The following is a 22,873-nucleotide window of genomic DNA, read 5'->3' as shown; positions in this document are numbered from 1 at the left end:
AATAGAAAAAAGTAACTGAGGATCAACAAAAGTAAAAGATGGTTCTTGGAAAAGACTAATAGAATTAGTAAGTACTAGTAAAACTACTCAGGGAAAAAAAGGGACAAAAAGACACAAATCATACTAGAAGTAAAAAGGAAGCACTGCTACACTACAAACTGTAAGAAATTTTAAAAGATGAAAGATATTATTAACAACTTCATTCCAATAAACTAGGTAAAATGAGCTGGGAGAGACAGTTATGTGCCTCTGCCTCTCATGTTCCTGGGTGTCTTGCTGGGTTCATCAAGAACGGAAGACCCTGACTGCTCCTTAACTGAGCCATTTCCCAGGCTGGTGTTTATAGTGAGCAGCCTTGAGACATGAGGGGATATCTCCCTCCAAGACAAAGAACAGGCTTGCTTACTGCTTGCTTTAAAAGTGGTGGGTTCCTCAAGTTCCATGTTCTTCAGACATGACCCAAACCCACTGCGTGTGTAGCACCCACCTAAGCCTCTTCGTGTCACCCTCATGGGATGTGTGACCAAGAAGAACCACTGCAAATATGCTGATGGTTGTACTTGTTGCTGTGCCATGGGTAACCAAGTCCTTTGTTTCTGTGCCAGGAGTCTTGTGTTTTCTGAAAGCACCGATTAAACAGCACCTAATTACTAATTTATTAGATAATTTATTAGATGGTATGTGGGCTAAAATAAAATCCCAGACCTGACAAAATGGACAGCTGGGATTCTAGCGATTATCTAGAGTAAAGATGTCAAATCTCACTGCCCCCACTGCCCGCCACGCCAAAAAAAAAAGTAAACTGGAAAAAATTGCCAAGCAATCATTTGAGGATTCTGGAAATTGACCAAAGGCAAACAACAAACTGAAAATCATTTATTCATTTTTCAAAACTCTGCAAATTGTGGGCACGAGTAGTGGGAGTCTGTTGCATTCTTTCCAGAAGCTTTTCAGATCTCCCAAACCCCCCAGACTCCCCACCTGGGTTGGGGCCACACTGGGCCAGGAGCTCCACTGCTGGAGAGAGCTAACTTGATTTGCAATGGTTGGCAAAAAGTCCATTCTTAATGGCGCTGGCAATAAAAATTGCAAACTTAGGAGGAAATGAATGGGGAAAGCCCCCAGCTGCGCCAACCTGAAGTTGTGGTCTCGCCTGAGGGGAGAAGTAGACCAGCTGACTAACCAAAAATTTAACAGGGAGACCCTGGAAACGAGAGCCAATGAGGGTCAGGATAAGCTCTTCCCATATCTCTGCATGGCTAGGAGCCTACCTACATACACACAGGGGAGACACCAGCCTGCCCCTGCAGCTTTCTGCCCTTGAAACCTGGTTCTAGCGCTAACCGTGTGACTGTGGGCAAGTCGACTCAACTGTTCTGTGTTTCGGTTTCTTGGCTGGTACCATGGGGGAAAAAGCACTGTTCAGAGGAAAAAATAAATTAGATCGCCTGAATGTAGAATACAGAGGAGCAGTCATGCAGTATTACAAAAGAGTTTACCATGCTTCTCAGAATGTGGTATAACACTTCATCAGAATCCTTGCAGGGGGCGGGAGGGGGCGGATTCCAAGACTTATTCCAGAACTAATGAATCAAAGTCTCAGGGTCAGGGGAAAGAATCTGAGAAAGGTCAGTATTTTACAAGTAGACTAGTTGATTCATCATCTCCATGTTTGAGAACTACTACTTTTAGGTAAGATATTCTAATTTTCTGTTTAGTGTCTATGTCCAGAGAAACTATCATATTTATGCCAGAACCCCCAATGCCTATCCCACAGTAGATATTTCCTCAAGCATCTACTGAATGGTAGGGAGTTTTATCCTTAAGCTAATCAACACCCAACCCTCCAATTCTTGCAATGCGGAATAAATAAAAAATTGGGCTTAGACTCTAAACCTTTTTATTTTTTATTTATTTTTTAAAGATTTATTTATTTGACAGAGATCACAAGTAGGCAGAGAGGCAGGCAGAGAGAGAGGAGGAAGCAGCCTCCCTGCTGAGCAGAGAGCCTGATGTGGGACTCAATCCCAGGACCCTGGGACCATGATCTGAGCCGAAGGCAGAGGCTTTGACCCACTGAGCCACCCAGGCACCCCTAAACCTTTTTAGTAATACAAAAAAAGCTAAAATTACTCTAATAGCGCATAAAGCAGTGATTCTTTAAAATACTTGAGTCATAGACTCCTTCAAAAATGTGATGAAAACCACAAACTCTCTAGAAGATTAAAGATGTACGTAAAATCTTGTAAATCATTTCAAGGGGTTGACCCCATGATAAACTAATCTTTCACGTGAAAACTGACCTGTCCGTCTCCTGGAACAAAACAGTAAGTTCTTGTCTATCCCCAAATCCCTATTTCTAGGGGTAAAGCACAGAACATACTTGGCACTGAAGAGATAGTTGTTGAATGAATGAAATGAGTCACTCACTGATCAATGGGTACATAGCATCTGGGGTGGGGGTTACCTGGAACTCCTTCCTTGAGTCACACAAGGGTGCAGTAGAGAATCAACAAACAGAGGTTACATGTCTTGTTTAAGAGCAGGTGTAATCTTGGATTTCTGGAGGTGGTAATGAGAAAAGAGGTCATTTGGACCAGTGTTCTTACTGAAGATGAAACATGAGGAAAAAGTTAAGCATCTGCTTGAAGACATAAAAGATAGGATTTACCAGGTCAAATTAAGGAAGAGGATTAGAGCTCAGGAAACAGTGCCAGAGCTCTTTTGCCCCTGTCTAAAGGAATTAGTGGAGAGGCAGAGGTGTATTTTCATCAACAATTAGAGTGGAAAGGGAATGGTTGGGTTTGGTCTCCACCCAAAGACTGGAGCCCAAGGGTTGTAACCTGGAGTGGGGGTACAGAGTGCAGTGTAGTGGATCACCTGGAGGGGGACAGAGACTCTAAAGCCTGAGGTTCCAGACAGCTAATGACCTTAGGCACTTGGCAGAGAGAAACAAAAACTTCTCAAGGAAGATGAAATCACCCAGGTCTCAAATTATTTCTTTTCCTTTTTTCTTTCCCCCGCCAGGGTTTCCAAGCAAACAGTTAAAGATAATGCCAAGACAGCACTGAAGACCCGTGGCATGAACTAGAGACAGCAGAAACAGAACCACAGCGGGTTTTAGATATTGGAATTATGACACAAAGGAGAATGTATGGAAATAAAATCCTCGCTTTAAAATGCAGCAAGGAACTGGAGACCATAAAATGTCACAGAGCAGATAAGAAAAAGAACCTAACCAAAACCAAAAACCAGACACAGAATTAAAAAATATAAAAACAATTTACAAAACTTAATGAGACCAATGGCCAATTAAATGTAGCTGAAAAGTGAGTTCATGATTTATAGTCACAGCAAAAGAAACCATGTAGGATACAGAGAAAATAAATGTAGAACATCTAGAAAAACGAGGATATAGGAAACACACCAAAGAACATCTAACATGTGTTTACTTGGAGCCCCAAAAGTCAAGGAGAGAAAATAGTGGGCAGAAGCGATATTTAGAAGATTGTAGTTGAGAACGTCCCAGAACTGATGTATCAATCCACATAGCAAGATGCAAAACAAAATCCAAGTGGAAAAATACAATGAAATCTTCAGTTTCTAAAACTGTAGAAAAGTAAACACAAAGAAAAAACCTTGAAAGCAGCCAGAGGAAAAAGATCCCGTTAATTTCAATGGAGCAAGAGACTAATAGTTAACTTCTTCATAGCTATGATACTGAAGCCAGAGGCAATGGGAAGATAGCTTCAAGATCTTCACCCCCAAGAGAATTCCAGGCCCAGAAAAAAAATTCCCTTTAAGAGCGAAGGAAAAGGGGGCCCCTGAGTGGCTCAGTCAGTTCAGTGCCTGCCTTCAGCTCAGGTCATGATCCCAGAGTCCTGGGATAGAGCCCCATATTGGGGGGGTCCCTGCTCAGTGGGGAGTCTGCTTCTCTCTCTGCCCCTCACCCTCGTGCTTTCTCTCTCACTCTCTCTCTCTAATAGATAAAATCTTAAAAGAAAGGCGGGGTGGGGGGTAGGAAAAATAAAGACATTAAAAAAAAATTCAAATGAATCTGCCACGAGCCGAACTACACTAAATTGTTCCAGATGGTAGCTCAAAGACCCAGCAAGAAACAGAGAGCAAAAAAGATGGCAAATATATGGGTAAACCTAAATGAATACTGACTATACAAAACAACAGTCATGACTTACATTTAAAGAAATACAAAATATATGACAACATATAAACTGAGAGGGAGGTAAATGGAGTCATAAGGCAATGGTCAACAAATGTCAAAGAATTCTGATCATGCAGAGAATGTATATCATTATTAAACAATGTTAATGTTATTGTTATTAAACAATGCATTTATCACTTAGCTTGCTATGTCCTGAAATTGAGACCTCTAGTTCCAAATAGATACAAATAAAAATGAAATCAGAAAATTCTTTGAAATTAATGAGTGATTAAAAAACAGATAACCAGACGTGCAGAATGGAGTCTATGATAGGCAGAATTCAAGACAGCCTCTGCACTCCCTCCCCATCCCCATAGTCATACCCCTGTGAGGGCAGAACCTACCAACTTTCTTCTTATCAACAGATTGGGCGAAGGTAAAAAGATTTTAGAGATGCCGTTAATGTCCCTATTTTGTTGGCTCTGAGTCAAAAGGGAGCACTTTCTGGGTGGTTGTGACGTCATCAGGTGAATCCTGGCTGGCCTTTTCTGAAAGAGACTCAAAGCAGTGTCTCTCTAGCCGGCCAGGAAGCGGCATGCTGTCAAGTACTGATCCACTTGTACGGAGAGGCAACCTCTAGTGGCGGAGGGCTGCAGGGAACTGAATTTTGTTAGCAACCATCTGATGCATGTGGAAGAGGACCCCAAGCTCCAGTTGAGAATGCAGGCTAGGTGACTCCCTGTGGCATTCTTGTGAACCCCTGAACACAGAACCCAGCTAAGCTGTGTGCAGAGACACTAGGAGAATAACAGAAGTATGCTACTGGGGACAGGCAAGTTTGGGGTCACTGGTCACAGAGCACAGAAAATGAACATACAGCTAAAGTCTCATTTTAAAAGGAATCCTAGTTTTGTTTTGTTTTTAAGATTTTATTTATTTATTTGACAGACAGAGATCACAAGCCGACAGAGAGAGGAGGAAACAGGGTCCCTGCTGAGCAGAGAGCACAATGCAGGGCTCTATCCCAGAACCCTAGGATCATGACCTGAGCCTAAGGCAGAGGCTTTAACACACTTAGCCACCCAGGCGCCCCTGGAATTCTATTTTAAAATATATATTAGACTAGGAAGTTGAAAATCTGAGTTAATATTGATGACAAGTAATACAGAAAAGTGACAGATTAGTTTGTTTAGTTGAAACCTGGGCTAATTCCAAACTTTGTACAAAAATGCCAAGGAAGATGACAGCCAAAATCTCGAAAAAAAAGGTATAAAGACTTGTTGTACCAGACATCAAGAATTTTAAAGTCTTTAGTAATTAAGGCAATATGTTACTGATGTGCGGACAGACTGACCAATGGAACAGAACAAAGAGCCCAGAAATAGATTCCGGTAAATACAGGCTTTTATTGATGACAGAATTGGTACGGCAAATCAAAACAGAGAAAGATGAGCAAGGAATTAAGAAAAAGATGAGAATAAGGTTATATATCTTAGCCTGTATGCAAAACTTGACTCAAGTAAAAAACAAAATTATACTTAGCTTAGAAAATGGTACAAAAGAAGATATTCGTGACTCCAGGATGAAGAAGTATGTCTTCAACAAGACACAAAACCAACAACAATAAAAAAACAAAAGCTGATACATTCCATTAGGTGCAGAAAGATAAACAGACTGTTAGAAAATATTTGAAACAGTTATAACCAAAGGTTTAGCCTCCTGAATTTAAAAGGAGATCCTGTGAACCAAAAAAAAGTCAAAACAATCCCTTTTTAAAAAATGGGCAAATGATTTCAACTGGGACTTGACAGAAGAGGAAATCCAAATGGTAAGCAAAGCTGTGAGAAGAAAACAAATGAACTCCGTGGAAATGCAAATTATGCAACGCCATGTAGAATATCAGTTTCTTTAAAAACATATACATGTATCTAAAAAAGCAACGAATATACATTAAAATGGTTAGTGGGATTACGGATGGATTGTAGTCTTTGCCCTATTATTTCTCAAATTCTTAGATGTTGCTTTTACACACACACGTCCAGGAGATGTTTGAAAGTCTTCAAGTCTGACAATACCAAACGTAGAACCTCCCCCTGCTGCTGGTCAAAGCACTGATTATTACAATCGCTTTGGAAAAGTGAGATATGATCTAGTAGAGATGAAGATACACATACTCCATATGCAAACAATTCTACTCTTGGATGTATTATTCTCAAGAGATCCTACACCGGGCACCCAGGCAGCTCAGTCGTTAGGTGTCTGCCTTCAGCTCAGGTCATAATCTCGGGGTCCTGGGGTCAAGCCCTGCATCGGGCTCTCTGCTCGGCGAGGAGTCTGCTTCTCCCTCTCCTTCTGTCTGCCTCTCTGCCTACTTGTACTCTCTCTCTTTGTCAAATAAATAAAATCTTAAAAAAAGAAAAGTGGCTTGAAAAGAACTACTACACAAAATAAGAATTTTGTGTAGTAAGAATAAAAAGAAAAATAAGAAAACAATTTTCATTACCATCAGAACATTAGTTATGCCTAGTGGGGAAGGTCAAGGATGTAGTCAGTTCAGGACACACAGAAGCTGACTACAGTGCTGGCAATGCTGCATTTAACCTTAGCACTGGTTATATGAATGTATGCTTTAAATTATTTCTCTTTAAATTATACATATTTAATGACTTCTGTATTATGTCAGATTTTACAATTTTAAGTTGAAAATCTTATTCGGGCAATATAATACCAACTCTTTAAAATATATATATATATGCACGTATCGATAAAGTAACCGAAATACACCCAAGTGGATGGTGGATTGAGTGGATTTTACTCTTTGAACTATTGATTCTCAAATTCTTGTGCTGCCTTTTCTTTATTTAAGTAGTAATCACTAGTAGTTACCCGCACTAAGAGATTGTACCAGACCAGTGGTATTTCTGGTAAATCCTGATTCCAGCAAGTAATGTGATCACTTCTGATAGAGATATGGACTGAAAAACAGCGCATTTGGTGCTTTAGGGATAACATCCTTGTATTTCCTCCCCAAATTTGGAAGCAACCATGACAGAGAAGTTAGATCAAATATCACGTTTATTACTAACAAAGTTAACATGTGTTTTCAATACGTAGCAACGGAGACTGGCTAACAGTCCATATCCCTGAATTAGAGATTAATCCATGTAATCACCGGCCTAGTTAGACAACCATGGGCTTCCCCTGTGGGAAGACAAGAGTTAAATTCCTTGGGCAGTTAAGTCTTTAGATCCGTTATGTTCTCTTTCACTTTGAGCATCCTAGAACGTCTTAAGACTCCAAGTCGGTTCACTACTTATGCAAATTGGTTGCCCTTAGAGCTATCCTGTCTCCTTCAACTAAGTTAAGCTCCTGGTCATCTGACTGTCTGACTCACTTTTGAAACTTCTAGCAGACTATGAAGTACATGGTAGATAAACACTTTCACACTTGTGTTACATATCATTTAAGAGCCACAGAACAGAGGCTATAGTGAGAACTTTAGAAACTAAAGATCAAGAGACTAGAACTGGACCAATGAGAAAAATAGAGCTATTTATTAAGTACTTCTATGTGATAGGCACTGATGCTAAGTGTTTCACAAACACCTCCCATTATAGTAGAAATTATCTTAGCAATAGATGAAGAAACAGAAATACATGGAGTTCACAAACACCTCCCATTATAGTAGAAATTATCTTAGCAATAGATGAAGAAACAGAAATACATGGAGTTCATAAAATCCTTTGTGTGAAGTCACACAACCATGATTTGAACTTGGCTGTAACTCCAAAGCCAAAAAGCCCTGACCCGCTGTTGAGCTATACTGAAATTAAGCCAGAGAAACCTTTTGAAATCTACCCCTAGCTGGGGTGTGGAAGGCAGTGCCAGAGTGGCTGGAGAGGGCTCTGGAGCCGGACTGCCATGGGTCACACCACTGATGCTCAGGACTGAGATACAGGAAGGCTCCTTAACCTATTGTTGCCTCCATCTCCTCATCTGTGAAATGGGAAGAATATCCTTATTGCCAAGATGAAATGTGTCGCTACAAGTAAAATACTTAGCATAGCACCTGACACAGGGTATGCGTTCAATAAATATTAACCTAGTTTTACTGTTCCTTCTCCGCTACTTTTGTTGAATTTTGCCCAGGAACCAGAACATCTCCTATGACTGCATTATGAAGGGGAAGAAAAAAACTTGAGGAAACTTGGTCTTGAACAACTGCAGTTAATTTACTTAAAACAAATGAAGAGCTTTTTAGGGAACTGAGGGCTTAATTCCTTTTCACCCAAACTTTCAGTAAGAAATACACAAAGGCTAAAAAGGAGGTAGTTTAGAGGTGGTATTCTTCTTTATCTTTCTTTCTTGGCCAGCCCCTGAGATGTTTAAATGAAATACCAAATAAAAATCACTCTCTTGGGTGCCTAGGTGGCTCAGTCAGTTGAGCATGTGTCTCTTGATTTCAGCTCAGGTTATGATCCCAAGGTTGTGCGATCGAGCCCTGAGCTGGCCTCCACACTGGGTATAGAGCCTAATTAAAAAAAAATAAAATAAATAAAAAATCACTCTCACTACAAACTATAGCCCAAGCTGCAAGTTTGTAAGGAGCTTTAAAAATACAAATCCTGACAGAAACAAGTGAAGTCAGTTTGTTGAAAGTTTTTTTTTTTTTTTTTTTATTCTACAAGAATTGATTGGTGCAATCCCAGAGAACCAACATCTGTTTAGAGAAATTTTTCTTTTCAAAAAAGTAAATGAAAACCCCCTTTGAATTATTTATATATTAACTTGTTTAATTTTTTAAAACAATAGTCATAGGGTCTGCTTTGTCTTATTTAACTACAAATGTTACACATTTACAAACTGAAGCAAAAATGGATGTACAGAGATTTAAATGAAATCTTTCAAAGATAAAACTGCTTTTCAGTACACTGTATTTTCAAAGTCGATTATCGTATCAGGTTGAAAGCTGTGAACCACAAACCACTTGTTTAATAGAAAAAAGAATGTTTAGATTATTAGCAAAGTAATATCTTAACACAGCTGGAATTTTAGTAATAAACTTGTGTATCAAGTCCTTTTCCATTATTTATTTTACTTTAAAAATATATACAGCTAGTGATGTTAAATATATATTCTGAGCCATCTGTCTAAACATAAATATTTGGGAAACTCAAACTGTTCCAACAAGTTATGAAAGGATTAAAGAAAAAAGATGAGCTACAAATTATATAGTAGGAGGAAGAAAGAAAAAAGGTCTTGACATTTATGTCTGGATAGAGATGTATTTTCTAATTTATCTATACACACCCGGTTCGGTACCGACAGCCATCAAACTTGAACCAGTTATATACAGATGAGACTAAGCCTGTACTATCTTCTACAGCAGGTGACAGGGGCGTTTCCAGAAATTTTAACAGGTATCAAGAGTGTCATCAGAAGTTATTTATGGTAGTAGTCCAGTATGATGAGGTTTTTGATAGGCACAGACCAAATGACTGCATTACTTTTGCTAACTCCGGGCACTGATGGTACCCAGCTCTGCTTCGTTATGGTGTTAAGTGTCTGAAGGCGACAGAGCAGACAGGCAATGAGAGAGAAGGACATTGGACATACGCCCATGCTTATCAGCCACATTAAAGCTAGTGCTGAAAATGTGCAAATCTATCTAGAGGGATACTTACAAAGCTGCAGGACAAACCTACTGCAAGACCCCAAACAGGTAAATCTGCAAAATCTTAGACTTCTGTTGCTGATACACAGTTTAAAGAGTTGCTATTTGGTCTTAAAAATTTTTAGAATTCAAGGGTTGAAAACGGGTTCATCCCTTGCTACATAGTGGGCATCTGAAGTTAGTAAGCATGACAACTGTGAATTCATTTGCTCTTACATGCAGAAGCATATATGCTTTTCGAAGACGGTTAAAGACAGCTTAGCATTAGGAATTAACTTCTAGTCCGCAGTGATAAGTGACTCGAACTGCTATTCAATCAGTATACTAGCTTTGTGTCACTTACCAGAGTCTCTACAATAGGACAGCCTTGTTCAGCACTCCACAGTCTTGGGTGGGGGAGGGAGGCAGGGCAAAAAGCAGCTGCATTTTTTTTTTTTTTAAACAGCAGAAAAGCTTTAAACATCTATAGTTTCGCATTTGTCTCGTATTCTCTTCTGGAATACCTGAACAAATCTTATTTCGATCAGCTCAGTCTACACAAATTATAAAATACAAACACAGTCTAAACCCTATAGTGTACAGAATATGCACTGTTTAATATTCATTAAATGCAGTACAACTGATGAAGATTATCAAATAAGAAACACACAGCATTCTAAAGTTTTAAATCATCTTGGGGTGGCTAACCAGAGATTGTACAAATTACATGTGCAAGACAAAAACCAAAAAACCAAACCAAACCAAAACAAGAAAGAAAGAAAAAAAAAAAAACAAAGAAACTGACTTCTCAGTGCATCACACCCATCAGGATAAAATATATGGCACTTTTACATTACAAATATTACAACTGTTAATTTAAGCCAGGAATGACTCAGACATTGAAACCACATTAGGGCCCAAACCAGCCAATCAAAATGTTAAAATGAAACAGACCACCTTTTGTCTCTGTAAAAGCACTGGAAATATAATATGTGCCGATAACTTGCTAAAACTTTTCTCATTTCATTTGCCTCCCATTATAGAATCTTTTGTTTTTCTGTAATTACTCTACCTGTTTAACAGTCTAATTTTTAAGGCCTGTATAAACTGTTACACTATTGAAACATACTATTTTCCCTGTGGTAAGAATGTCTTCATGAAAAAAAGAACATATCTGCTTGTAAGTCATAGAATAAACACAAAAACCAAAAATCTGACATTTCCCAAACTAGTAAGAAATAAATTATACCATGATGCATCAATTTAAAATTATATCAATATTAACTAACATTTCCATGGTGGCCCCCTCACCCCCAAATTAAACAGTGCAGAATAGGGCCTGGGCTACAGTAAATCACGTTTGGTTTTCTGAAAAACAAAACTTTACTATAAACAATTAAAGGGTAATTTTCTTCCTCCACAACACACAAGACGTTAAATTGAAGGTTTTTAAAATATCCACTACCTATAAGAAAAGTACTTTTAAATGGCTAAAAGGAATCAAAATGCCAAAGTTTAGTGTGCGAACAGTAGATAGAAATAACCAAGAAAAGATCACTGGTGCTGACTATTTAACGAGGGGAGCCCAAAATAAGTTCCAAAGTTTTTCTACCTTTACAAATAAAAAAAGGTGTCCTTTCCACAGTTTGGGGATATGCACGGTACATCCCCCCCCCAACAAGTGTATGAGGAAGGTTTAAAAATGTTGCCAATATTAAGTTCTTCGGTACCTACAATTAATTAGAGGACAGCAATATTATGGTGGCAATGGTGTGTCAACTCTCAAACCGTAGTTAGGATCCGACTCGAGTTGTGGTGGTTCTTTTATCGGAGAAAAAGCTTTTCAGGAGAAACACCTGCCCTATGCTGACCACCAGGAGAATGAGGGCTTCCCCTACGGACCAGTAGGCCACTCTGGTATTTAGGTCTTCTGCTCGGCTTCGGCCTTGAGCTTCTCTCAAACGGAAGTGAGTCTGATAGTCGATGACAGACTTTAGAGCTTCGTGAATGGAGACACAGGCAGATTCCATCTAAAGAGAAAGATTTCCAGTTAGTATGTGTAACTCATCTTTCAATCTCATCTCCATTCCTCATCTGATTAGCTGCTACTGAAGTGGCTCTGGCTCGCTCACTCGTGCAGGCCAGTGGTGCTGGCCATGCTGCCCTCCTGGCCATGCCCCTCGAGGGGAATTCCTGAGGCGGAGATTCAGGGAGGAGGTGGCTTGTGCCACCTGGGAAAGTCACAGCTGTAGCAGCGCTCAGGTGCTAGATGGAACGTTGAGCTAAGAGCAGCAGGAACACTTAGCAGTTATGGTTGGTGGTGACAGAATTTCAAGTTCAGGTTCCTCCATGAGGAAGACTTAGGAGGATGTGAATGGCAGGTCAGTAAATTTGATGAGTAAGAGGACAAATCAAAATCCAAATGTCTACAAAAATAAACCAAGTATGACACAAAAATAGATTGAATCAGTCAGAGTTAACGATTTTAAAAGAAGTTGAGTCTGAGAGTGATCGGTCAGAGCATCAAAGTCTTTCTTTTTTTAATTTATCCATTTGCTAAATATGTCTCCTTCCTCCTGCCAGTCCACGGAACCTATAGGACCATTCTCAATGGGAAGAAGTTCCAGCTTCACCATGTCATAGTCTGTAAGCCGTCTCCTGACAGCACCTCACCTTTCTACACGTTCGTCACGTGATCTGCTTCGAGAAGGGTTGAATGTCTAAACTTTCTTTTATATGGCAGAGTTTAGTATTCTTCTACTGCTGAAAACTTAATTTTAGTGATGAAATACACACTTTATTATTTTTATATGTTTATCATATATTATTTTATATAACATATATTATCTATCTATATTAGTATATATTATTTAATATTATATAATATATACAAGTATATAATTATACAATCATTAAATTATTATATTATTATATATTATTAATTGTTAAATTATTAAATTATACTTGTTCTATATCACAAACCATATATTAAGAATTTTTAAAATAATCTGAGGGTTTTTTCCCTCATCACTACAGAAGGAACGTGTATTATGCATAGCCATACAAAGGAAAAATATTTTTATGACAGAGGTCAGAGGAACACTGAGTGTGGGAAGCATGGGGAGGAAGGTGGTGAAGATTACTACTTTCCTGTATTCTGGAATATTCTCCACTAAATGAAGTTCATCCTAGCAACCTTCCAACATTCCTTTCTGCTCCTCTCTCTCCTTTTGGACCCCAAAATCGTTAAGCTAACTCAGTCACTATAATACCTCTATGTTACAAAGTTATTTGGACTCATGTCTCCTAACGTGTTTATAACTTTTACAGCTTCTTCCCTCTTTTTACTAATAAATCCACAGAATCTTCTCCAGAGATTCTGGGAATGTTTTTTTCCTGCCTTAATTTTAATGAAAGAATATAGACACTGGAAAAGAATTCAAACATTTAATTAAGTTCTACCAAAGTATGAAAGAAATCATTTATAAAAATATTCCATTAAAACAGTTCTAATAAGTGTGAGAAATTATGTGGTCCACAAATTGCAGGTGTCTATTAGAATACCCGACATCTTTGCTATTCTTGTTTAGGCATCGAGGAATCAAAGACTAGCAAAAATGTCCTAAAACGAATGCCTTCCAATTTGTGGTAGGGGGCTACAGATGTGCTTCCAACAATCTCTACTTTCCAAACATTGTCAGAGTGGTATGCGGGCTAACCCTGGAAGTATGCATAGAAGTAAGGATCTCACACAAATTCAGAATGTTTAAAGATTCCCTGAAGCCTGACACAAATTAAGGGACCAACTGTATGGATTCATATAGTTTTTGAGACAGAAAATGTAGGGAAAAAAGGGAAATGCTAAGCAGAAACATTCACCTTCAAGTTCACATTCAGAAGAGCACAGTCCAATGAAACCTCATGTCAGTAAAGAACCCACGGCTAATCTTGTTTCACCAACAAGTATTCCTCACCTATTTTCCTCCCCGCTCTAATTAACTTAAGGCAAATCCCCTGTGTGTTATCATTTCAGTGATACTCTAACACTTTATACTCATTTCTGAAAGGCAACCCTGAAAACCGTAAACCCAGGGGCATTATCGCCCATAAAATAATAAAAAATAGTTTTTAAAATGTTTCAATTGAAAATTAATGTTCAAATTTCCCCAAGTATCTCAAAAGAGTTGTTTCCAAATCGGAATCCAAACAACTTGGACACAGTCACTTGATTGGTGTGTCTTTTAAGTCTACTTGAATCTTTAGGTTCTCTTCCTGCTTCTTTCTCTTCCTGTCTTTTGGAAGAAATGGGTCCACCCACCGTCCTGCAGCAATTCCAACATCCTGGATTATGCTGACCATGTATCCTCATGGTGTTCCTCCATCCTGTTTTTCCTGTAAACCGGTATTGGAGCAACAGACTTGAAGGGATTCAGACACAATGTTCTGGATGGGAACACCTTCCAGACAACGCTATGTACGTCCTCAATGCAAAGACACATAGAAGACACACAATGCCTAGTTATCTCTCTATCCGGGACTGGTCATTAGGTTGAGGTGCTATCAGTGTGATCCAGTCACTGTAAACCTCCCCTCAAGCCTTTCACCTCGTGGTTTAGCAGGGACCCGTAATCACGGTCTACTACTTCCTAACAGGTGAAAAACAAGAATTTACAACAACTCTATAATTTTTCTGCATTTACCAGCTGCTTATTTTTTTTCACTTTAAGTTATGAACAGCTGCTTTGTAAGTATCACTACTGTATGAGGGACTTATTAGCTCTTTGAAAGGAGAAAAGTTAAGACTAAGAAAAAATAAAAAATGTGAGATGAATAAATGGATAAAAAATACCAATTGTTGGGGCGCCTGGGTGGCTCAGTGGGTTAGGCCGCTGCCTTCGGCTCGGGTCATGATCTCAGGGTCCTGGGATCGAGTCCTGCATCGGGCTCTCTGCTCGGCAAGGAGCCTGCTTCTCTCTCTCTCTCTCTCTGCCTGCCTCTCTGTCTACTTGTGATCTCTCTCTGTCAAATAAATAAATAAAATCTTAAAAAAAAAAAAAAAAAAACAATTGTTGGGGCAGCTGGGTGGCTCAGTGGGTTAAGCCTCTGCCTTCAGCTCAGGTCATGATCCCAGGGTCCTGGGATCAAGATCCGCATCGGGCTCTCCGCTTGATATGAAGCCTGCTTCCCCATCTCCCTCTGCCTGCCTCTCTGCCTGCTTGTGATTTCTCTCTCTCTGTGTCAAATAAATAAATAAAATCTTTAAAAAAAAAAAAAGTAATTCCTCATTATACTATTTAAAAAAAAACCAACTGCTTTATTAACACGTATTTCTTATATTTATCTATTCAGGCTTTGAGGGCAAGCTACCTTCCTATACAAATTAAAATTCATGAAGGTTCAGTTATAAACAAGGGCCCCAAAGATAAATCTTTTTACAAAGCAAAGTGCTGGGATGCCTGGGTGGCTCAGTCATTAAGCACCTGCCTTTGGCTTGGGTCATGATCCCAGGGTCCTGGGATTGAGCCCCGCATCAGGCTCCCTACTTAGCGGGGAGCCTGCTTCTCTCTCTGCCTGCCTCTCCCCCAGCTTGTGCTCTCTCTCTCTCTATCAAATAAATAAATAATCTTTAAAAAACAAAACAAAGTGCCATTCTTACGGGATGCTAAAATTCTAAAAGCACGAGCATGTAAATACATCCCGTTAATGCTTACAGTAGGTTTAGGAATTAAGGTTCTTACACATTATTCAAAACTGCCTCTATGACTTTGGCCAACAGACTAACTGGGATGAATGAAATACCAGTTTAAGGTCCTAACAAGTAGAATGAAATACCAGTTTAAAGTCCTAACAAGTAGAAAGTAAACAATTCCTCCGGATACCCAACTGAATATCTTTTAGATACAAACTAAGCTCAGACTACATTTAAACTGGAAATTAAAGAGCCCTTCTCATCACCTGAGCAGCATCTGTTCACTGACTTTCTATTTCTTTCCTTATCTTTCTCTCCTTAAGGTCTTCTTCAAAATAAAATCCAATCTACCTTTATCTTCCTTAACTATTTTTTTTTTTAAGATCGACTGATTTATTTTAGAGATGGAAGGGGCAGAGGGAGACAGAATATCCTCAAGCAGACCCCTGAGCCAAGTGCAAAGCCCTACTCAGGACTCAATCCCAAGACCTTGAGACACTGAGCCAAAATCGAGAGTTGACTGCTTAAACAACTGAGCCACCCAGGCGCCCATTACCTATTTTCTGTTAGATGGTTTACCACTAATATTTTACTTTATTTAAATTTACCACTAATATTTTACTTTACTTAATATTTTACTTTAAGTTACAGCAAACACTATTCAAAGAGCAGCGTGAATTGACACTAAACACTGGTATAACACTGCCTGTGGCGTATTTATGCATCAATTAAGGAATCATTTTATTTCCAGTTAATGAAATCACATCCCTCCACGCCTTCACAATGTGTGAGCACTGTCCAGTCTTCCTAAACTTCTTTTCCCACTGAAGTGATCCTCCTATTTTAAAGTTTATTTTCTTTACACCTTAAAAGTTCGTAACATTCTTTAACAGTGGTTTTCACAGAAAATGTCCAAAGTTCTCTGTGAAGGGCTTAATCTACTGTAAGAACTAAGATAGACCTTAAAGACTATGTAAAAGCCTCAAACTTCTGTGTTCGTCAGTAAGTTAAGGCATATTAATCTATACTTCCCCCTCTTTAAACACACCGCTATATTGCTGACGTTTTATTTACCTGGGTAAGAGCACTGACTCGGTTCTCACTAGGAAACAAAGGTGGGTCTTCTCCAACTTGAAAATCAAAATAGACGGTTTTGTGTGTGAAAGTAGAAAATTCATTGCTGAAACAAAATTTGTATGTCCCATTTTTGGAGGCTGTGAAGGTAAAGCTATCATACTGTTTCTTCATCTCTTTGTATAACACGTTACCATCAGGATCTTCTAGTCGACAGTCTACATCATAGTGACCCCCAGTAATCACCTGTAGAGAGAAGGGGGGGAAAGGAAGACATCATTGCAACTAATGAGTTTGAGAAAGTAACCCGATTTCCTGTTAAAATGACAATAAGGCTATTGGCAAAGGATTTTCCCTACCACAGGCAATTTTACTTTTTTTTTCAATCCAGCAGGGGATGGAGTTTGGGAGGCAGATGTCAGTTCAACTGAAGCTTTATAGAAACCAAACAAATTTCCTTATGACAAGAGAGGGACTAACTAACCAGCCAGGCAACGTTCTAGTAAAGGGAGGGAATCACTCTATTCTCCCAATGACCCTACAAGAGAGGGATCTTGCTCTCCATCTGATAAGCTGAGAAATGGAGTTAAGATAAGCAACCTACCCAAGAGTGCTCATCTAGCAAAAGGCCGAGGCAGAACCTGAATTCTAAAGTCAGACTCTTGTCCCTCAAGCTCACTGTCACGTAATATTCTCCCTCCCCAGGGGCGCCTGGGTGGCTCAGTGGTTTGGGCTGCTGCCTTTGGCTCGGGTCATGATCTCAGGGTCCTGGGATTGAGCCCCGCATCGGGCTCTCTGCTCTGCAGGAAGCCTGCTTCCCTCTCTCTCTCTCTCTCTCTCTCTGCCTGCCTCTCTGCCTTCTTGTGATCTCTGTCAAATAAATAAATAAAATCTTTAAAAAAAAAAAATATTCTCCCTCCCCAAATCTCCCGTGGTTTCCTCTCAGCACCATCCAAGCACACACAAGGATAATTCAGTAAAGTAGGAAAGCAGACCGGCCCCTGGCATGACACCCCGAGCATATTTCTATTACAGAACTTCAACTCATTTTACTGACGAATTACAGACAGGTTTGCTTCATAAGTGCTTCTATAAGTCAGTTATATGGAATGTGATACATATTTTGTTTTGAACTACATTATGAACTGAATAGACTTCTGGGGTATTTAAGAGTTTATCATTATTTTACGAATTTGTTCTCCAAAGAAACATTAAGGACTAAACTATATTGTCTGTACACTTGTGATTAAAGCAAAAACAAAACAGAACAAAACAAAAGCAAACAAATTTTCTGCTTATCTGGAAAGCCTGTATTTTAGAGCAAGCACATTTGGAAAGAAAGCTGGGGTGGGGGAGGTAAATGAAATGTTCTGAAGAGGATTCTGGAGCTGTTTTCAAGGGCTTATGCTTAATCAGTTACAGTTTATAGGCCATCGGGGTTGCACAGAAGGGGAGGGAAATTTTTCCCGAGGTAATGGGAAGGGCATAGTCAGAAAAGGATTAGGGAGGAGAAAGGCCTCCTTATAGGAGGGAGAAATAAGCGGGAATAGAGAGAGGGACATAGGAAAGAAAGGGTGTAAGTTGCAAAGGTGGGAAAGATATGAGAGGCAAGCGTTTGAGGGCTCCCAAGCACCCGAGATGGGAACAGGGGTGGGTACAAGCCTGTACTTTCAGGCTTGACCCCTCTTGGTTAGCTTAATATTGACTTTATAGATTTGTAGGACAGCGATCCAACTCTGCACTTCAAAGAAGGCCTAGCTGCTAATGTGACCTTTTGTCACACAGAAGACAAGATGGATAACTGAACTAACTACAAGATCATTTTGATAATTAAATGAAGTATAATTGTGTACTGAGGGAACTGCAAAAATAGGCATATATTAACATAAGGATATAATGTTTTGACATAAAAAGCGTCTTAACAATTAGACATTTACCACTCCTCCAAATGTCAACCTTTCCTCCAAGTGAAAATCATGACTTTTTTTTTAAGATTTTATTTATTTATTTGACAGACAGAGATCACAAGTAGGCAGAGAGGCAGGTAGACAGAGGAAGGGAAGCAGGCTCTCTGCTGAGCAGAGCGAGATGACCTGAGATCATGACCTGAGCTAAAGGCAGAAGCAGTTTTTTATAAATCCAAGTGTTCACATGTGGCCGCTGTATTTGATCATCAAATGTGTACACAAATGGAATAGGGCCAGAATTGATCATCATGCCACTTCTCCTCCACCAAGCTTTAAAACAAATAATCTTATTTCAGATTTAAAAAGTACCCCTTCACAATCTGTCTGGTCACAGAAATTAGAAACTGGGAATTATTCCGAACTAAGTGTCCCTACTTGTCCAGTTCTCACAGAAATCTCTTGCCGTTGCTGCCTCTCTCAAATTCATCCCATCTCTTCCATTCCTAATCCAAGGCCTACCCTAGACAGGACTAAAGGCACAACTTCCTAAAAGGTCTTCCCACAACCCGATCTCTCCTCCCTCCAACCCAGGGGTTCAATCTCAGCTTCAGCTCCCTTAGGGCTGGATAATTCTTCATGGGAGGGGACTGGGTGGCCCTGGGCACCGCAGCCTGTTGAGCAGCCTCTCTGGTTTCCAACCCCCAGATGCCAGTAGCCTCCCCACTTCCCACGTCGGGGGTGGGGGGGCAACCTCCCCACCTCCCCATCCCTCATTCACTTAAAACCTTTTCTCAATTCCTGTGACCTCCAGAAAGTGCAAACAATGCCAAATCACTCCTCTGCACCTCCTTCAAGATAGCCTTGGCACCTCTTTTATACCCTTCCTCATTCTGTGTTCCAGAAATAGCAGAGGGCCAGAAGGTCTCTGAACCAATCTGTTCTACACCTGCATGAACAGCCACAGGTTAAACAGGTCCTGTCTGTTAAAGAATCAGGACCCGCAATGGCAATGCTTACCAATCTACAGCTTATTACAGGAGAAAAATAGAAACTACCAGAGTCAAAAGCTGTCTCACAGAAAGAGTTTGGGAAGTTAGGTGTGGGTTCCTTCGTCCTCCCTCTGTGAGGGCTGAAGCCGGACACAGACTCTCAGATGAGGAAGCACCCAAGTGTGCAAAGTACCAGTGAGCCAGTAAACCCCAAATGGAGGCCTGCCCGGGGTTTTTTTTCCTATTTTGCTGGTCACATTGAGATATTCCTACCTAGTAACTAGTCTTGACAACGCAGCCTTTTAGGGGGGCAGTTTCAGCAAGACTGTTTCATCATCGATCTGTTACCCATAAACAGTGTTGACAAACTGGTAGGATAGACCACTAGTGCTACTGGATCCACAATTACAAAGCAACACTATTATTCACCGTATTTCGTGGGGGCTCAAGCTGATTTCAGGAATTGAGTCTCACAATCTACCTGCCTAGGATGCCCTTCCCCCTCTGCCATCTGGTAGAGTAAGTTCTGTATCTCCTAGACACAGCTCAAACATCAACCCCTCAGCTACCTTTCCCTTGAGGATTCCTCCTCCTTTGGCTAGCACTGTACCAAGCGTGCACTTTCGCTCTTGCTTTTAACAGTGCATGACGGTAATGTGTCCATGGAAGCTCCCGGAGGTCAAGGTCAGTCTTGTTGATCTTTGGGAAGTGGTGTATATTATTAAAGGAGTTGAGAATTTAACCTAGAACTGCATACTAATTCTGCTCCTGGCTAAGTTTTGTGACCCTGTTTAAAGCTTCTAAAGCCTCCGCTTTATAAGTAAAAAAGAACTGTATCTATATTCTGCTACATAAAAGATCTAATTTTTTTTTAGCCTGGAATAGTAGTGGTAGTATTCTCAGCACCAAGCACAGTGTCTGATGCTGACACCTGAAACACACTCACACTTCCGTAATGCCACCCCTGCTATCTTCTTTTCCGTCCCCTGGCTCTGATCCATGAAGTTAAACAAACCAAAGGGTGATCCTTAGCCTCCCTCCCTTCACTCACAAAAGCCAAATCAAGTTCTTGATTTCACTTCTCTCCAATCCCTTCACTTTCCTCCTTCCCCACAGCTCCCATCCTAGAAGGCTGGCCCACTCTAGTACTCTCCGCATCAGTCTTCCACAACCATTCTGCAACACTCTAATATCTCTAACCTGCACAAGTAAATAAATATCCATATAACTACCCCAAACACCTGGATCACAGCAGTGCACTGCTTAAAACCCTGAGAGCTCTCCCATACTCTTAAGAAAAATTAAAATCTTTAACGAGGCCAGCAAGGCACATGGTCTGGCCCCTGACCTCCCTTCCTCTGGCTCCTTATTCCTAACCATACTGGATCTCTCAGTGGTCCTCAAAGACCCAGTCACTCTTGGTACATACCAGAGTATGTACAACTAATCCTTTAGACTTGAGTTTAAAATCACTTCCTAAAGGAAGCCCTCCTCGCTCCCAAAGATAGATCATTTAATCTCCTATTTTCTGCTCTTAAAGCAGAGTCTTTTTTTTTTTTTAAAGCAGAGTCTTTTTTTTTTTTTTTTAGCAGAGTCTAGGATGGCGGGGGGGGGGGGGGGGGGGAGTAGGATGGGTAGGGAATCAAGCATGATGGCAGTGACCCAAGCTTTTTGAACCACTTCTGTAATCACCAGCACCTACCACTCAACAGCTACTCATATGTTAAGTCAGCCTACCAAGGAAAATAGAAATAAAGACTATTGTAACAAACTTAATAAACTACATTCTGTGAATTAAAGTCCGTTTTCTATAAAATCCCCAAGACAAAAAGGGGCCTCTCACTGATCACACCTCTTCGTTCTACACCTTTGGCAGGTGCTCACCAGGCCTCCCACGGAGCTCTTCCCATGACAGGGGGCAGAATTCACCTAGAGTCCTAGCAACATTAGTGGGAAAAGATACTGGCAGGCCTTCAAATCTGATTAAAGTGGAGGCGCGGGTCAGGGAGAGCAGGGGACGGGACACTGAGCGCCACAGAACAGGAAGAACTTTTTCTTAAGAAAGGAGAGTCTTTCAAGGAGGGAAGTTCGATGGGCGTTGAAAGGCAGGCCACCGGAGCATGGAAGGGCAAGTCACAGCTACAAGAAGCATTTCTGGAATCCACGCATCTTCGTATCTGGCCTAAAATGGCTCTCGCCCCAGGTTGAGAACAGGAAAGGCCAATGCCCCGCACCGGCTACCTAGGGGTGAGTCCTGACTCGGCCAAAGCAGGGAAAAACCACGGCAGGAGGGAGGCAGCAAGCAGGCTGCAGCCCCGACCCCGGAACCGCGAGCTGAGGCCCCTGGACTTCCAGAGCACCGAGTACCTGGAACTCGAGGGTGCACTTGGTGCCCTGCATGATGTCCTCGTAGAAGCACTGCTTGGCATTGTCCGGCAGCTCGAAGGTGATCTCGGAGGCGCCGCCGGGCCCCGGCACCAGCAGCAGCAGCGCGAGCAGCCTGCAGCCCCAACGGCCCGCGGCGGCCGCCCAGCGCTGCGCGGACCCCGGCCCCGGCATCCCGAGGCGACGGCGGCGGCCTCAACGGAGCTGCGGGGAGACGCGGGGTCAGGTGGGCGCCGACTCGCCGCGCGCGGCAGGCCTCGGCCCGGGCGGCCCGCGAAGACGCACGGCAGAGTCGCTCCGAGCCTCGGAGAGATTCGGGAGGAGGAGCGAGCCGCTGGGTGCCGGCGAGCGCTGCGCAGGGACCGGGGCCTGGCGCCGGGAACGACCTACAGAGCGGAGATAAGGCCGGTACGGCACCGGCGGAAAAGGCCTGAGATGGCCGGAAGTAGGGCGAGCTCCTGGAAAGAGGGGGCGGGGCCTGAGGCACCTGCTCCAGCAACCCGGATGTGCTCTCCTCGCGCAGAGGCGGAGAGGCGTTGGAGTGTGTACGTGGAAGCTCGCGAGACGTCGGCTTCGGGGCCGCCGGCTCCGGAGGCGAGGGGCGGGGCCATCGTCCTGAACGTGGCGGGGCGGGGCCAGAGAGAAGGGTGTGTCCCGCCGGTGTCTAGGTGGGGCGTGCCGCCCGCAGGTATCACGTCGATCGCTCTGCTTCAGCGTTCACATCTGTACGATGAAGACAGTACTGCCTTACCCACAGCATTATTACAGGGCTTCAGTACTTGCAGAGAGTACCTTACTTTTTGGTACTCTAAGCACTCAATAAGCTTTTGTTAAATAAAAATAAACGTCATTTGAGCGCTTCTTATCAGGTACCGTGCCAAGAGTATTACACAAGTCCTTCTGCGCAGTCAGGTATGATGTCACCTATTTTCGTGATGAGTAAATTGAGGATCCAAAAAGTTGAGTAACTTGCCTATGGTCACAGCCTGGTTTGTGCTGGAGAGCTTAAAAAAA

The 22,873-nt window shown here is 41.5% G+C and overlaps 1 protein-coding gene across 1 annotated transcript; it reads right to left on the bottom strand.

Annotated features, from left to right (window-relative positions):
• Positions 1–10,413: 10,413 nt before the first annotated feature.
• TMED7 (transmembrane p24 trafficking protein 7) lies at positions 10,414–22,343 on the bottom strand. The gene is made up of 3 exons (XM_059175827.1): positions 21,842–22,343; positions 16,579–16,824; positions 10,414–11,845 (listed from the first exon to the last, which is right to left on the bottom strand). The coding sequence occupies exons 1-3, from the start codon at positions 22,031–22,033 to the stop codon at positions 11,609–11,611; spliced, it is 675 nt and encodes a 224-aa protein (XP_059031810.1). The 5' UTR covers positions 22,034–22,343; the 3' UTR covers positions 10,414–11,608.
• Positions 22,344–22,873: the final 530 nt, after the last annotated feature.

This window comes from Mustela lutreola, chromosome 5 (assembly GCF_030435805.1).
Source record: "Mustela lutreola isolate mMusLut2 chromosome 5, mMusLut2.pri, whole genome shotgun sequence".
Lineage (NCBI taxonomy): Eukaryota > Metazoa > Chordata > Mammalia > Carnivora > Mustelidae > Mustela > Mustela lutreola.
This window is presented reverse-complemented; position numbering and strand designations above follow the sequence as displayed.

What these genes read in the sequence shown, in the direction of transcription:
- TMED7 (XM_059175827.1), bottom strand. Translation starts at nt 22,033, where the DNA reads ATGCCGGGGCCGGGGTCCGCGCAGCGCTGGGCGGCCGCCGCGGGCCGT. An exon ending in AGTGCACCCTCGAGTTCCAG is followed by an intron (nt 16,825 to 21,841) that starts GTACTCGGTGCT and finishes TTCTCTCTACAG; the next exon opens with GTGATTACTGGGGGTCACTA. An exon ending in GAGTCAGTGCTCTTACCCAG is followed by an intron (nt 11,846 to 16,578) that starts GTAAATAAAACG and finishes CTTTCTCTTTAG; the next exon opens with ATGGAATCTGCCTGTGTCTC.